Source organism: Mustela putorius, unplaced genomic scaffold (assembly GCF_011764305.1).
Source record: "Mustela putorius furo isolate JIRA1106 unplaced genomic scaffold, ASM1176430v1.1 tig00000721_pilon_pilon_pilon, whole genome shotgun sequence".
NCBI lineage: Eukaryota > Metazoa > Chordata > Mammalia > Carnivora > Mustelidae > Mustela > Mustela putorius.
The window spans coordinates 2,863,812-2,879,059 of NW_025421456.1; the positions used below are offsets into that span (position 1 = coordinate 2,863,812).

A 15,248-nucleotide genomic window follows, 5' to 3' on the forward strand; every position below is an offset into this window, starting at 1 on the left:
TATCACACTGTTTTGACTAACTGGAATTTAAATAAAAACTGAAAAAAAAATCTTAAGAGAAAATATATTTATAGTACTGTATTTATCAGGAAAAAACGTGCATATAAATGGGCCTGTGCAGTTTAAACCTGTGTTGTTCAAGGGTCAACTGTATTTGGAAGAGTCCTATGCAAGTGTAAGGGGCCCAGAAGGTTAAGCTTCACAATAAATCTACCTCCATCTATCTATACTATAATAGAAACAAAACAGAACCTTTAAAAATATTAAGAAAAAATTCATTTTAATGGAACTTTTAAAATTATTCTAAGTTCAGTTTTTTGAATTTTGAACAATAATAATCATTGAGTGTGACTATTTTGTAGGCATTGTACTAATTTAAAAAAAAATGAACATTTTTTTTTTTTCCTGTTGAGAAGACAGACCTGGAGAAGTTCTGTAACTTACTGAAATTACATAGTAAGTTGAACGGAGAGAGTATTTAAAATCAGTCTCCAGAACCTATATTTTTCTAAGTATCATTTCATGATTTTAATTAACACTAGAATCATAGAATGTTTTGTTTTAAAAATTTATTTTCTCTTACTGAATCTGAATTTATCTAATTCTAGTACCTGTATTTTGACATGTGTTTTCAAATATTACTTATATATACTTGAATGTGAGAGCTAATATACTATGTTTATGCTTACAATAACTCTGTAGATTAGGCGGTAGTGTTGCTTTTTTACAGATAAATTGATTCAAGCTAGGTTTAGTATCTTTTTTAAAGTCTCCCAAATAGTAACACACCTGGGATTGATATCTGGACATTTTATTTCCAAAGCCCTTGTCAGTAACCATAATATACTATGCCTTTTAGACATTTCTTTATAACATCCTTGCCATTGGTTATCAAGTAAAACTAAAACTACTTTTAGTGTGACCATACAGTTATAATGAGGTAATAAATAATGTTAAAATTTTAAATGCCTAAACTGCTTTCTTTCTGAAAGATGGGTTTAAACTAAGACTACATACAAATGTTTCTTGTTATGAACTTCGGCATACTATTGATTACTTCAGCTAGTGTGAACTACACTATTCTTACCTTGAATCAGCTGTTAATGAACAAACTATAAACAGACAAAACAATTCTTTGATAAAACATTAAAAAGCCTTACTGAGAGCAGATAAAATATGAGCGTAACAAAGCTGAAATTAATGTAAAATGAGCTTAATTAACTTATTATAGCTAAATGGTACAAATGAAAAGAGCAGATGTGATCTAAATATTAGACAAGACATTGTTAAGCTCCAAAGCATTACATAAGGCAGAGGAAACTATTATTAAAATGTGTAATTCACAAGGAAGAAAGAATAGTTATGGTTATCTATTCAACAAATAGCATAGTATCAACATTCATAAAGCATATGTTACAGAAGAGAAGGAAAAGTAGAAATCCACTACTAGTTGAGACAGTAATTGACCTTTAAGTTCATGATCAGATAGACAACACAATAAGGAAGGATATAGTGGTTTTAAATAACAAAAAGGTAGATTTGATTAACTTACACAAAACTCTACACCGTAAAAACATAAAATACAGAACCTATAGGATATTGAATATAGAATATTGAAAAAAACTGATCCTATTTTAGGACACAAAGAAAATCTCAAATTCTAAAAGTTAGAAGCAATGTGTTAGAACCCAGAGGTAGACCCTCAACTTTATAGTCAGCCGGCTAATTTTCAACAAATCAGGAAAGAATATCTAAAGGGAAAAAAAGACCATTTCCTTAACAAATGGCTTTGGGAGAACTGGATAGAAACATGCAGAAGAATTCTACTAGACCACTTTCTTAAAGCCGTATATAAAAAATAAATTCAAAATAGATGAAAGCCTTAAATATGAGACAGGAATCCATTGAAATCCTAGAGGAGAACACAGATAGCCCCCTCTTTGACCTCAGCCTCAGCAACTTTCTACTGACAGTCTCCATAGGCAAGGGAAACAAAAGTAAAAATGAACTATTGGGATTTCATTGAGATAAAAAGCTCCTGGACAGCAAAGGAAACAAACCTAAAAGGCAGCCTGGAATGGGAGATGATATTTGCAAATGACAGATCAAGGGCTAATATCCAAAATCTATAAAGAACTCAACAAATTCAACATCCCCAACCCCAAAAATCCAGTCAAGAAATGGGCAGAAGACATTCACAGACATTTCTCCAAAGAAGACATACAAATGGCTAACAGACACATCAAAAAATGCTCAAGACCACTCATCATCAGGGAAATAGAAATCAAAACCACATAACGGCTAAAATGAAAAACTCAGGCAACAGTGGATGTTGTGAGGATATGGAGAAAGGGAAATCCTCTTACTCTGTTGGTAGGAATGCAAACTGGTGCAGTCACTGTGGAAAACAGTATGGAGATTCCTCAAAAAGTTAAAAAATAGAGCTACCCTGTGACCCAGCATTGCATTACTAAGTATTTATCCAAAGGACACAAAAATAGCGATTTAAAGGGGCACATACACCCCAAAGTTATAACAGCAATTTCCATTCTAGCCAAACTATGGAAAGAACCCAAACGTCTATCAGGAAATGAATCCATGAAGAAGATGTGAGAGTTACGCATACACACACAGAAATACTACTAAGCTATCAAAAAGAATGAAACCATGCCATTTGCAATAACATGGATGGAACTAGAGTGTATTATGCTAAGCAGAATTAGAGAAAGACAAATACCAATATGATTTCACTCGTGGAATTTAAGAAACAACAGCATAGAAAAAGAGAAGGAAAAATAAGATAAAAACAGGCAAACCATAAGAGACTCTCAACTGTTGGAAACAAACTAAGGGTTGCTGGAGGGGAAGTGGGTAGGGAAATGGGGTAACTAGGTGATGGACATTAAGGTGGGCATGTGATGTAATGAGCTCTGGGTGTCATAAACAGCTGATGAATTACCAAACTCTACCCTGAAACTAATAATACACTGTATGTTAACTAACTTGAATTTAAGTTAAGGTTAGAAGCAATGTAGATAGTATTTTCTGATTTTGATATAGTTAAGTCTCCAAAGAATCAGTATACTAGGAATTTCTTTCATTGGGGATAAAAGTCCTCTAACTTTTGGCTCTAAAGAAGAAATATAAAATGAAACTGCGGATATTTAGAAAGCAAGAATTTTGAAAGCATTTCATGTCAGAACTTACAAGATATATACAGCTAAAGCAAAGCTGAATGGAAAAGCCAGTTCTTCAGATGCTTAGATCAAGGGATAGTGGAAATAAACTTAGGAGAATGTAGAAATCAGCAAAACTTGAAATATAATTTAAAGAGCTAAATAACGAAAAGTTAGAAGTAATAAAAATCTGATTCTGTGGGAAAATGTCACTAGCTAATCTCATTTAATAAAGTAGTAATTAACAAATAGAAGATTAAGATAATCATAAAAGCTTATTTGCTCAACCATGTATCTTTAAAAACCTTATGAAATACATACATTTCTAGGAAAAATTATTTCCATAATGGTACAAAACCTAAACAGATTATTTTCTTAAGAAAGTTATCAAGATGGCACTCTTAACTATTCTGTAACTATTCTCAAAGTACCATTCTGAGGAGGTTCAGAGGAATTTTTAAACTTTTAAATAGCAGAAATTTCCAGTGTTATCTAAGATTTAAAACATTAAAATCTTTTTATGGAGCAGGTATAACACTGCTACTTAAATCTGATAGAACATTGCTGCCCTCTCTCCACAAAAGTTATACATGAAACTTTGTTTTATATCCAAGCAAAATATCTCGATAAAATATTAGGAAACAGAATGTAGCAGTACATTAAAAATATATATATATTTATACAATAATACCAATTGGTATTTTTTGTAAGACTGAGGATAGTAACATAATAGAAATAATACCAGATTAGGAATTCTTATAAAATTATCATATTAATTGATCTAGAGATACCACACATTCATGGCTCAAAATTCTAAGAAAGCATATAATATAGCACTTCAGCTAGTCTAAGTAAAGATAATAAAAAGGAAATTGTTCAATACTTTTGTTAAGGATAAAAATGTGTGTTTACAAAACAAACTGAGGGTTGCCTTGGGGAGGGGAGTAGGGAGAGGGTTGGTGGGTTTATGGACATTGGGGAGGGTATGTGCTATGGTGAGTGCTGTGAAGTGTCTAAACCTGGTGATTCATAGACAGCCCCTGGGGATAAGAATATATTATACATTTATAAAAAATAAAAAATTTTAAAAAAATAACAAAAGGGGAGGGGCGCCTGGGTGGCTCAGTGGGTTAAGCTGCTGCCTTCGGCTCAGGTCATGATCTCAGGGTCCTGGGATCGAGTCCCGCATCGGGCTCTCTGCTCGGCAGGGAGCCTGCTTCCCTCTCTCTTTCTCTCTGCCTGCCTCTCCATCTACTTGTGATTTCTCTCTGTCAAATAAGTAAATAAAATCTTTAAAAAAAAAATAATAACAAAAGGGGAAAAAAAGACAAATTCAACAAATATAGTCCAGGAAGAAAAGATGCAAAAGTAGTTTTAAAATAAGAGTTATTGAAGAGCAAGTTGGGGGAATACCTGGCTGGCTTAGTCAGTGGAGCATGAGACTCTCTAGCTGAGGGTTGTGAGTTCAAGCCCCATGTTGGGGGGTAGAGGTTACTTAATAAATAATAAATACAAGTGTAAAAAAAAAATAAAATAAATTTTTTTTAAAATGTGTGTTTATTAGTCAAAGGATCATCATGATTGATGATAATATCCAGAACAAGACACGATTGTTTACTATTGTTAATATTTTTTTAAAGCATTTGAATAAGAGAAAGAAATGAGAGATTATAAAATATTGGAAGGGAGGAGGTAAAATTACCATTCTTTGCATATGGTATCATATTGTACCTGAAAAGCCCAGGAGAATCATTGGGAAAATGACAACAAAAGGTATCATGGTGAAAATATTAATAGAGAGATCAATATATTTTATACACAGGCTCATATGTTAACTAATTTTTTATATAAAACTACCTCAAAACTTAGTGACTTAAAATAACCATTTATGGGGTGCCTGGGTGGCTTAGTCAGTTAAGCATCTGCCTTCAGATCTGGTCATGATCCCAGGGTCCTAGAATCAAGCCACACATCAGGCTCCCTGCTCTGTGGGAAGCCTGCTTCTCCATCTTCTTCTCCCCCTGCTTGTGTTTTCTCTCTTGTCTCTCTGCCAAATTAATAAAATCTTTTTAAAAAATAAACATTTATTACTGATGACAAGTTTTAAGGTCAACTGAGTTGGATTTTATTGTGCTCCCTCATTCATCTGGGGTTAACTCTAGGTTAACTGAAATTCAACTTAGGACAGGGCTGTGGTCCATGTGTTGTCTCACCATTTTGTAGACTAGTCCCAGCTAGCTCATTTGGCATTCCCTAGAGAATGCACACAAACCTATGAGGCCCAGGCTCAGAACTGACACATTCTCTATTCCATTTACCAAAATAAGTCACAAAGCTAGCCCAAATTCAGGGGGAATGGAAATCAACCACAAGTTACTGAAAAGAGAATGTGAAAAGTCACATTATAAAGACTGTGGAGTAATGTTGAGTTTGAGAAGTTCTTTGTAGATCTTGGATATCCAACCCGTTGTCTCTAGTGTCATTCATGAGTATCTTCTCCCATTCCGTGGGTTACCCCTTTGTTTTGTTGACGGTTTCCTTTGCCGCGCAGAAGTGAGCAGACACTTCTCCAATGAAGACATAAAAATGGCTAACAGACACATGAAAAAATGTTCATCATCATTAGCCATCAGGGAAATTCAGATAAAAACCACATTGAATTATTACCTTACACCGTTAGAATGTCAAAAATTAACAAGGCAAGAAGCAACAAATGTTGGAAAAGATGTGGAGAAAGGGGAATCCTCTTACACTGTTGGTGGGAATGCAGGTTGGTGCAGCCACTTTGAACAGTGAGGAGATTCCTCAAAAAATGAAAAATAGAGTTACCTTATGACACTGCATTTGCACTACTGGGTATTTACCCTGAAGATACAGATATAGTGAAAAGAGGGGCCATATGTACCCCAATTTTCACAGCAGCAATATCCGCAATAGCCAAACTGTGGAAAGAACCAAGATGCCTTTCAACAGATAAATGGCTAAAGAAGATGTGGTCCATATATACATATAATGCAATATTACTCATCCTTCAGAAAGGATGAATACCCAACTTTTGCATCAACATGGATGGGAGTGGGCGAGATTATGCTGAGTGAAATAAGTCAAGCAGAGAAAATAAATTATATAGTTTTGCTTGTGGAACATAAGGAATAACATGGAGGACATTAGAGAAGGAAGGACAAAGAGAAGGGAGGAGATATTGGAAGGGGGAGATGAACCATGAGAGACTGTGGACTCAAACAAACTGAGGGTCTCGACGGGTGGTGAGCTTCATGGTGGGTATTAAGGAGGACACATATTGTATGGAGCACTGGATGTTATTCATAAACAATCTTGGAACACTACATCAAAAACTGATGGTGTACTGTATGGTGACTAACATAACACAATAAATAAAGTATGGGGGTTAGTGAAGGATTTGGACAATTTTTGTGAATACAAGAACAACTAATAAGATAATGAAGAGAGTTATAGCAAAAAATTTCATGGTCTATGGATCCACTTTTATTAGAAACAAAAAAATATATCTTCATGCACATATGTATACATAGGTGGAAGGAAGTTCATAAATATATAAATAAATAAATATATATATATATATAGTAAGTTCAAATTTACATACAGTGAAATGTACTATATAGTTAATGATTTTTGATATATGTATACACCTGTATAACCACCACCCCATTAAAATATAGGACATTTTCATCATTCCAGAAAATATTTCTGTGCCTTTTTTCCAGTCAATTCTGCTACAACCACTCTCCTTATTTGGATCAACATAGATTAATTTTGCTTCAAACAATAAACTGTTCCAGTATCCACCATCTTTAATTTTTAATGCAACACTATAATAATTTAAGCTGTAAGTTAATAAAAGAAAGTAAATATTCAAAGAGTTTTGTGTAAAAATCACTATCTTCATTGTATATAGTTTAGAGAAGTATTTGTAGATTCTGTGTTGATTTTAATCTCTACAATTGTGGATGTTTCATTCCTTTCTACTTTAGTTCCCCATTTAAAAGTGGTGTGTCAATGGCAAGTCGGCTTTGTAAAGCTGCAATGTTAAGTCGATTTAACCTCCTTGCCAAAGAAGCTAAAAAAGAAGATTTACTTGAAGCTAGTACATATCATGCAGCAAAGGTAAGTCCTTAAAGGAATGAATTTGATTATAGAAATAATATTTAAGATAACAAAAATGTACTTTTATGATAATGAGCTATAGGAGAAGTTGCATGAAATAGTTAACTAAATATAAGATACTTCCATGTACTGGTAGAATTAATTTTTAAATGAATATGCCAGAAATTGAATATGTAAATGAATGTTGCCACCTACAGTAGCCTCTTTAGTATGGTGTGTACTTATTTTGACGATATTTTATCAAAACCTGCTTTCATACCCAGAGAAACAAAAGGATAAAATTTTTTCTGTATGTATTAACTTTGTAACTTTAGAAGTATTCTAAAATAATACAATATGATTTCCATATAAATTAATTTTCCTATTTTAAAGATGTGAAACTGCTTTAATTTCAGTGTATGACTTGGGCCTGATTAAGTAGGTGATGTATATAGCCTTTTTCTGTCTTTAAAAATATTTATTTTTTTAGTATTACAAACACAATTCATATTTACAGAATATGGCAGTTTTTCTAAATGTAGAGGAAAAATAGTACTTGTAATTCTTCCTACTATTCAAATTATGATGCCCTTAATCCTGTAAGCATGTTATTTCAGTTTCTTGTGTTTTGCATATATATATATATATATATATATATATGTTTATGTATGCATATATTTTAGAATATTATACTGGATGTGTTTTTTATCTGCTTTTTTTGTTTGGTATAGTCTGAGATGAACCATGTTATAATATGACATGTACAAGACATCAAGTTATTAAATACAAATTGTTTCTGATAACCTAAATTTAGTTTCAGTCAGTAATCTGGTATTGTATGAAAGTCTCTTAAATTTCAACAATATCTTAATGCTCAGACTGTATATTCCCAACCTGTGAAACAATTTACTACAGATTTGTGGGTATGTACATAGATTTTTAAGTAATAAAAGCTTATCTAGGCAATTTCTGTCTTTGGTGGCATGAAGTCACAGATCCTATTTAGAAAAGCAAGTATAAAAACTGGACAAAATTGTCAAAAAACCACCTTTCACAACTCTGGAAATTGAAGACAGAAGTGTGTATTATTGAAAAACAGCTCAGGCTTTGTATAAGAACAACTGGAGTTTGTGGTACCTTCATCCAAGGGCTGTTCCTGTTCTTTCTCCTTCATCTCTGCTTGTTTAAATCGCAAGAACTATAGTTTTTACTAGAGTGAGGATGTAGTAGTTTTGCTGCTTGAGGGTAGACTTGATTTGGGGCAGAGGGTAAAAACTGGAAGCTTTGTCAGCTAAAAGTGCCAAACCTAGTAGGAAACAAATGGGGAAAATCAATAATTTTGCTGCCCCCAGGTTGCAGTCTTTGTTGGGGCAAGTGATGAACCAACTAGTAACTTACTTAGGTAATTTTAAAAATGAAAGAGCCATGGAAGGGCTGAGATAAAATCTCCATATATCCTTGGCTGAATGAGAACCTACACTTGTACAGGGAAGACCTTAGAGAACCCAGTAAAGAGTGAAACTGTAAAAGAGAACTGGCTGCAACATTAAATCCAATAGTCCCTCCTTATCCTTGGGGGATACTACCAAGAACCCCAGCGGCTGCCTGAAACTACAGGTAATACTGAATCCTATATCTACTGTTGTTTCTTATATATACATATCTGTGATAAAGTTTGATTTATAAATTAGGCACAAGAGATTCACAACAATGATTTAAATAGAACAATTTCAACAGTGTGTTGTAATAAAAGATACATGATCTCTTTCTCAAAAAGTCTAGTCATACTGTACTCAACTTTCCTTTTCTTGTGATGAAATGAAATGATAAAATGCTTATTTGATGAGATGAAGTGAAGTGAGTGATGTGGGCATTGTGACATAGTGTGAGGCTAACTATTGACCTCCTGATACATCATAAAAGGGATCCAGATTGGTTGACTATGGTGACGGAAACCAGGGAAAGCAATGTCATGGATAGGGTGGAAGGACTATGTACACAACCTCCCCCACCAGTACACACACAAATTGATGAGAAGGTAGATGCATAAGCTTAAGGTGTTTGAGCAGTGTCTACTGAAATCATTTATCATTAAGCTGTGCAGGTATAGCATAACCATTAGTAAACCAGGCTAAAATATAAAAATAAGTAATAAAAAAACTGGGAAGGGACAACAGCAGCTGCACCCCATGGAGAAAACAGATCTCACAATTTAAGCAAACTAAAAATAAAAAACTTCAGAAAAAAATAAAACCACATCCAGAGTTTCTACAATATGTTGTCTAGAAAGTTTAAGTTTTAACCAAAAAATATGGGATATGTAAAAAACCAGAAGGGTGAAATCTATTCTCAGGAAAAAATAATAGTCAACTGGTTCTAAGTGGGTCCAAATGTTAAATATAGCTAAGACTTCAAAGTAGCTATTATAATATGTTCAGAGAATTAAAAGAAAATATAAGTGTATCAAAAAATAGTCAATCTCTTTTTTTTAAAGGATTTTATTGATTTTTTTTTTTTTTTAACAGAGCGAGCGTGCACACAAGCAGGGGGAACTTCAGGCAGGCAGAGGGCGGGGGAGAAGGCAGGCTCCCTGCCAAGCAAGGAGCCAGATGTAGGGATCAATCCCAGGACCCTGGGATCATGACCTGAGCCTAAGGCGCCACTTATTGACTGAGCGATCCAGGGGCCCCAACAAATTGGCAATCTCAATAGAGAAACAAACTAAAGAAAAGAAAACCAAATGAAAATTTTAGAATCAAAACAATATTTAACAAGTGAAACATTCTTTAGATGGGCTCAACAGCAGATTTCAGATGGCAGATAAAAATCAGTGAACTTTGAAGATAAATCATTAGTTATTTTTTAAAGACCGAATGAAAACAGAAGAATGGTCTCACTTATTTGTGGATCATAACAAATAGCATGGAGGACATGGGGAGTTAGGAGAAGGGAGTTGGGGTAAATTGGAAGGGGAGGTGAACCATGAGAGACTATGGACTCTAAAAAACAATCTGAGGGGTTTGAAGTGGAAGGGGGATGGGAGGTTGGGGTACCAGGTGGTAGGTATTATAGAGGGCATGGATTGCATGGAGCACTGGGTGTGGTGAAAAAATAACGAATACTGTTATGCCGAAAATAAACAAATAAATAAATAATAAATAAATAAGAAAATGTGTGTTTTCTTAGAGAAAGGTTTCTTAGATCTGATACCAAAAATACAATCCAAAAGAGAAAAAAAAAGGTATTTTAGACTTTATTAGAGTAACAACTTTTGCATTTCAAAAATTAAGAAAATGAAAAGGCAAGCTACATACTATGAAAAAATATGTGCAAATTACATATCTGTTAAGGGACTTGTATCCAGAATAAATAAAAACTCTTGCAATTCAATAATAGATACATGACCTAGTTTTAAAAATGACCAACGAATTTGAATAGACATTTCTATAAGTAAAATAAACCAATAAGAATATAAAAAGATGTTCAACATCATTAATCATTAGGGAAATACAAATAAAAACAACAGTGATTTGCTACTTTACACATACTAGGATATATAAAGATATTAAATGTTGGCAAGGATGTAAGGAAATCAAAACCATCACCATTGCTGGTAGGAATGTAAAATGTTGCAGACTCTTTGGGAAACAATTCAACAGTTCCTCAAAAGTTAAATATTGAGAGGTGCCTGGCTGGCTCAGTTGGACGAGCATGTGACTCTTCATCTTGAGGGTTGTGGGTTTGAGCCCCACACTGGATGTAGAGATTACTAAAAATAAACTTTAAAAAAATTATAGAGTTATCATGTAACCCAGGAATTCCCCTCCTAGGTATATTATTAAGAAAATTGGAAACACATATTCACACCAAAATTGTAAACGGCTGTTTGTAGCAGCTGTATTCATATTCACAAAAGGTGGAAACAACCCAATGTTCATCAGGTGATGAATGGATAAACAAAATGTGGCATATATCTTTAATCATCCATAAAAGAGAAAATGAAGTATTGATACATTCTACAACGTGGGTCAACCTTGAAAACATTATGTTAAGTGAAAGAAGCCAGACAAAAGGCCACAGATAATATGATTTCATTTATATGAAGTGTATAGAATAGGTAAATTCATAAAGATAGAAAGTAGATTAGTGGTTTCCAGGAGCTGGGGGGAGGAGAGAATGAAGATTGACTGCTAATGGGTATAGGATTTGGTTTTGGAGTGATGAAAAATTCTGGAATTACTGGAAGTAATTACTGGAAGTGGTTATACAATTCTGTGAATATACTAGAAACCATTTATTTATTGTATACTTTAAAAGGATGAATTTTATGATATATGAATTATATCTTAAAAAATCTGTTAGAATACAGTGAATTGATGTGCTTATGGATTGGAGGAAAAAAATATTGTTAAAATGTCTATATTACCCAAAGCAATCTACACAGTTAATACAATCCCTATCAAAATACCACCAGTTCACAGAATTGGAACGAACAAACCTAAGGTTTGTATGGAACCACAAAAGACCCCAAATAGTCAAAGCAGTATTGAAAAAGAAGCAGCTGGAGGCATCAGAATTACATACTTCAAGCTATATTACAAAGCTGTAGTCATCAAGACAGTATGGTACTGGCACAAAAACAGATAGATCAGTGGAACAGAATAGAAAACCCAGAAATGGTCAACTGATCTTTGACAAAGCAAGAAACAGTAAGGAAAGAAGTTTCTTGAACAAATGATGTTGGCAATATTGGAGCACCTTTAAAACCATACACAAAAATAAGTTCAAAATGGATGAAAGACCTAAAAGTGATACAGGAAACCATCAAAATCCTAGAAGAGAACACAGGCAGCAACCTCTTTGACATTGGCCATAGCAACTTCCTACTAGACCTTTGTCAAGAGGCAAGGGAAACAAAAGCAAAAGTGAACTATTGCGACTTCATCAAGATTAAAAACTGCACAGTGAAGGAAACAATCAATCAAAAAGCAGTTTACAGAATGGGAGAAGATATTTGCAAATGACATATCAGATGTTAATACCCAAAATCTATAAAGAACTTATCAAATTCAGCAATCCCCCCAAACCCAAAAAAATCCAGTCAAGAAATGGGACAGAAGACAGCAATAGACACTTTTCCAAAGAAGACATCCAGATGGCCAATGGATACATGAAAAGATGCTCAGCATCACTCATTATTGGGGAAATCAAAGCCACAATGAGATACCACGCCAGCCCTGTCAGAATGGCTAAAATAACAATACAGGAAACAAGAGATGTTGGTGTGGAGAAAGGGGAGCCCTCTACACTGTTGGAAATGCAAACTGTGCAGCCACTTTGAAAAACAGTATAGAGGTTCCTCAGAAAGTTAAAAATAGAACTACCCTATGATCCAACAATTGTACTACTAGGTATTTACCCAAAGGATCAAAAATACTGGTTCAAGGGGCACATATACCCTGATATTTACAGCAGCATTATCAACAATAGTCAAATTATGGGAAGAGCCCAAATGCCCATTGACTGATGAATGGATAAATAAGATAGTGTGTGTGTGTGTGTGTGTGTGTGTGTGTGTGTATGTGTATGTATCTATATATGTGTCTATATAGATAGATGCATATATAATGGAATATTATTCAGTCATCAAAAAGAATGAAATCCTGTCATTTGCAGCAATGTGGATGGAGCTAGATTGTATTATGCTAATCAAAATAAGAAGGAAATATATGATTTCACTTATATGTGGAATTTAAGAAACAAAGGGAAGGGGAAGAAAAGGGAAGCAAACCATAAAAGCTTCTTAACTACAGAGAACAAACAGGATTGCTGGATGAGAGGTCAGCAGAGGGATGGGCTAAATGGGTGGTGGGTATTAAGGAGGGCACTTATGTTGACCACTGGGTGTTATACATAAGTGGTGGATCACTAAATTCTTAACCAATATTACATGATATGTTAACTGAAATACAATTTTGAGAAAAGAAAGAAAAGAAAAATATGTTTAAAGTGCTGAAAGAAAAGCCTGATAACCAGGAATTGTATAGCAAGATAATTTTTCTTTAATTTTTTTTAAATTTTTAATTTTTTATAAACATATAATATATTTTTATCCCCAGGGGTAGCAAGATAATTCTTAAAAGCAAAATAAAAAAATCCCCAGGCAGACAAAAATAAAGAAAATTTGTTTTTAGTATAACTTCCTTAAGAGGAATCCCAAAGGAAACCCTTGAATTTTGGAAGAAATAACATGAGCTGACCTATAAATCTACAGAAAGGGACAAAGAATACTGAAAATGCTAATCATGGGATAAATATAAAAGGGTGTGTGTGTGTTTCCTCTTATTTTCTTTAGAAAGTGGAAGTTCTTTAAGACAGTTTTAACAGTGTATTAATTTATAACAAAGGTAGATGCAATATAGACAGTGATAGTATACCAAAGGACAGAGGAAGAAATCAGTCAGTATTGGAACAAAGATACTGTACTTTACCAAATTAAGTCAGTATGAATATGAAGTAGAATACAGTAAGACACAGAAGCATAGGACACCTGGGTGGCTCAGCGGGTTAAGCCTCTGCCTTCAGCTCAGGTCATAGTGCCAGTGTCCTAGGATCCTAGTGCCAGTGTCCTAGGATCCAGGCCCACATTGGGCTCTCTGCTCAGCAGGGAGCCTGCTTCTCATCTTTCTCTGCCTGCCTCTCTCCCTACTTGTGATATCTCTCTCTCTCTCTCAAATAAATAAATAAATCTCTAAAAAGAAAAAGATACAGGGACGCCTGGGTGGCTCAGTTGGTTGGACGACTGCCTTCGGCTCAGGTCATGATCCTGGAGTCCCGGGATCGAGTCCCGCATCGGACTCCCAGCTCCATGGGGAGTCTGCTTCTCTCTCTGACCTTCTCCTCGTTCATGCTCTCTCTCACTGTCTCTCTCTCAAGTAAATAAATAAAATCTTAAAAAAAAAAAAAAGAAAAGAAAAAGATACAGAAACATATTGTAATCCCTAAAGTAACCATGAAGAAAATAACTGAAAACTATATTCAAAATATCAACACATGAATTAAAATTGTATATTGAAATTCATTTTTGAAAAAACTAGAAAGCGATAAAGAGGAAGCAGAGAAATAAAAGACATGGGACTTGGAAAACAGTGAAATGGCAGACATAAATCCACTTTATCAATAATCACATTAGGTTCTATTAAACTAAATGCTCCAGAGAAAAGGCAGAGGTAATCAGAGTGGGTTAAAAAAAAAGGGGGGGGGGCAAGATTCAACTCTATGCTGTCTGCAGGAAACACATGAAATTCAAAAACACAAATAAGTTGAAACTAAAAAATGAAAAAACACATGTAAACTGTAGCAATAAAGAGAGCTGACGTGTTTATATTAATATCAAATATATGTTGAGAAATAGAAGACAATGAGTGATGTTTTATAGTAGTAAAAAGGCTAATGCATTGAAACATATAACAAATAGTTATGTAATAATTGCATGCCTTGGCAATTATTTTGCCAAAACTGACAGAATTGAAAGGTGAAATAGATAATTCTACAATTACAGGAGGAGGTTTTTTTTCCCAGAAAAATGTACTTTTTAATTTTTTTATTGTGTTATGTTAGTTACCATACAGTACCTCATTAGTTTTTGATGTAGTGTTCCATGATTCATTGCTTATGTATAATATCAGTGCTCCATGCAACCAATGCTATCCTTAATACTCATCACCAGGTTCACCCATCGTGCACACTCCCCTTCTAAAACCCAGAGTTTGTTTCTTGGAGTCCACAGTCTCTCATGGTTCTTCTCCCCCTTTGATTTCTACCTTCCCTTCATTTTTCCCTTCTCCTAATGCCCTTCAATTATGTAGGAGGTTTTAATAGTCTTATTTCAGCAGTTGATAAAACAACTAGACAGAAAATAAGAATATAAAAGGCTTAAATATCAGT

At 34.2% G+C, this 15,248-nt stretch overlaps 1 protein-coding gene across 4 annotated transcripts in view; it reads left to right on the plus strand.

Annotated features, from left to right (window-relative positions):
• ADAD1 (adenosine deaminase domain containing 1) overlaps positions 1-15,248 on the plus strand; it is a 109,026-nt gene that overhangs the window by 38,511 nt on the left and 55,267 nt on the right. For all 4 annotated transcript variants that reach the window (XM_004747971.3, XM_004747970.2, XM_045083615.1 and 1 more), the window contains exon 11: positions 7,190-7,322. In XM_004747971.3, the coding sequence (XP_004748028.1) occupies positions 7,190-7,322 (133 nt within the window). The remainder of the gene's footprint in view (positions 1-7,189; positions 7,323-15,248) is intronic.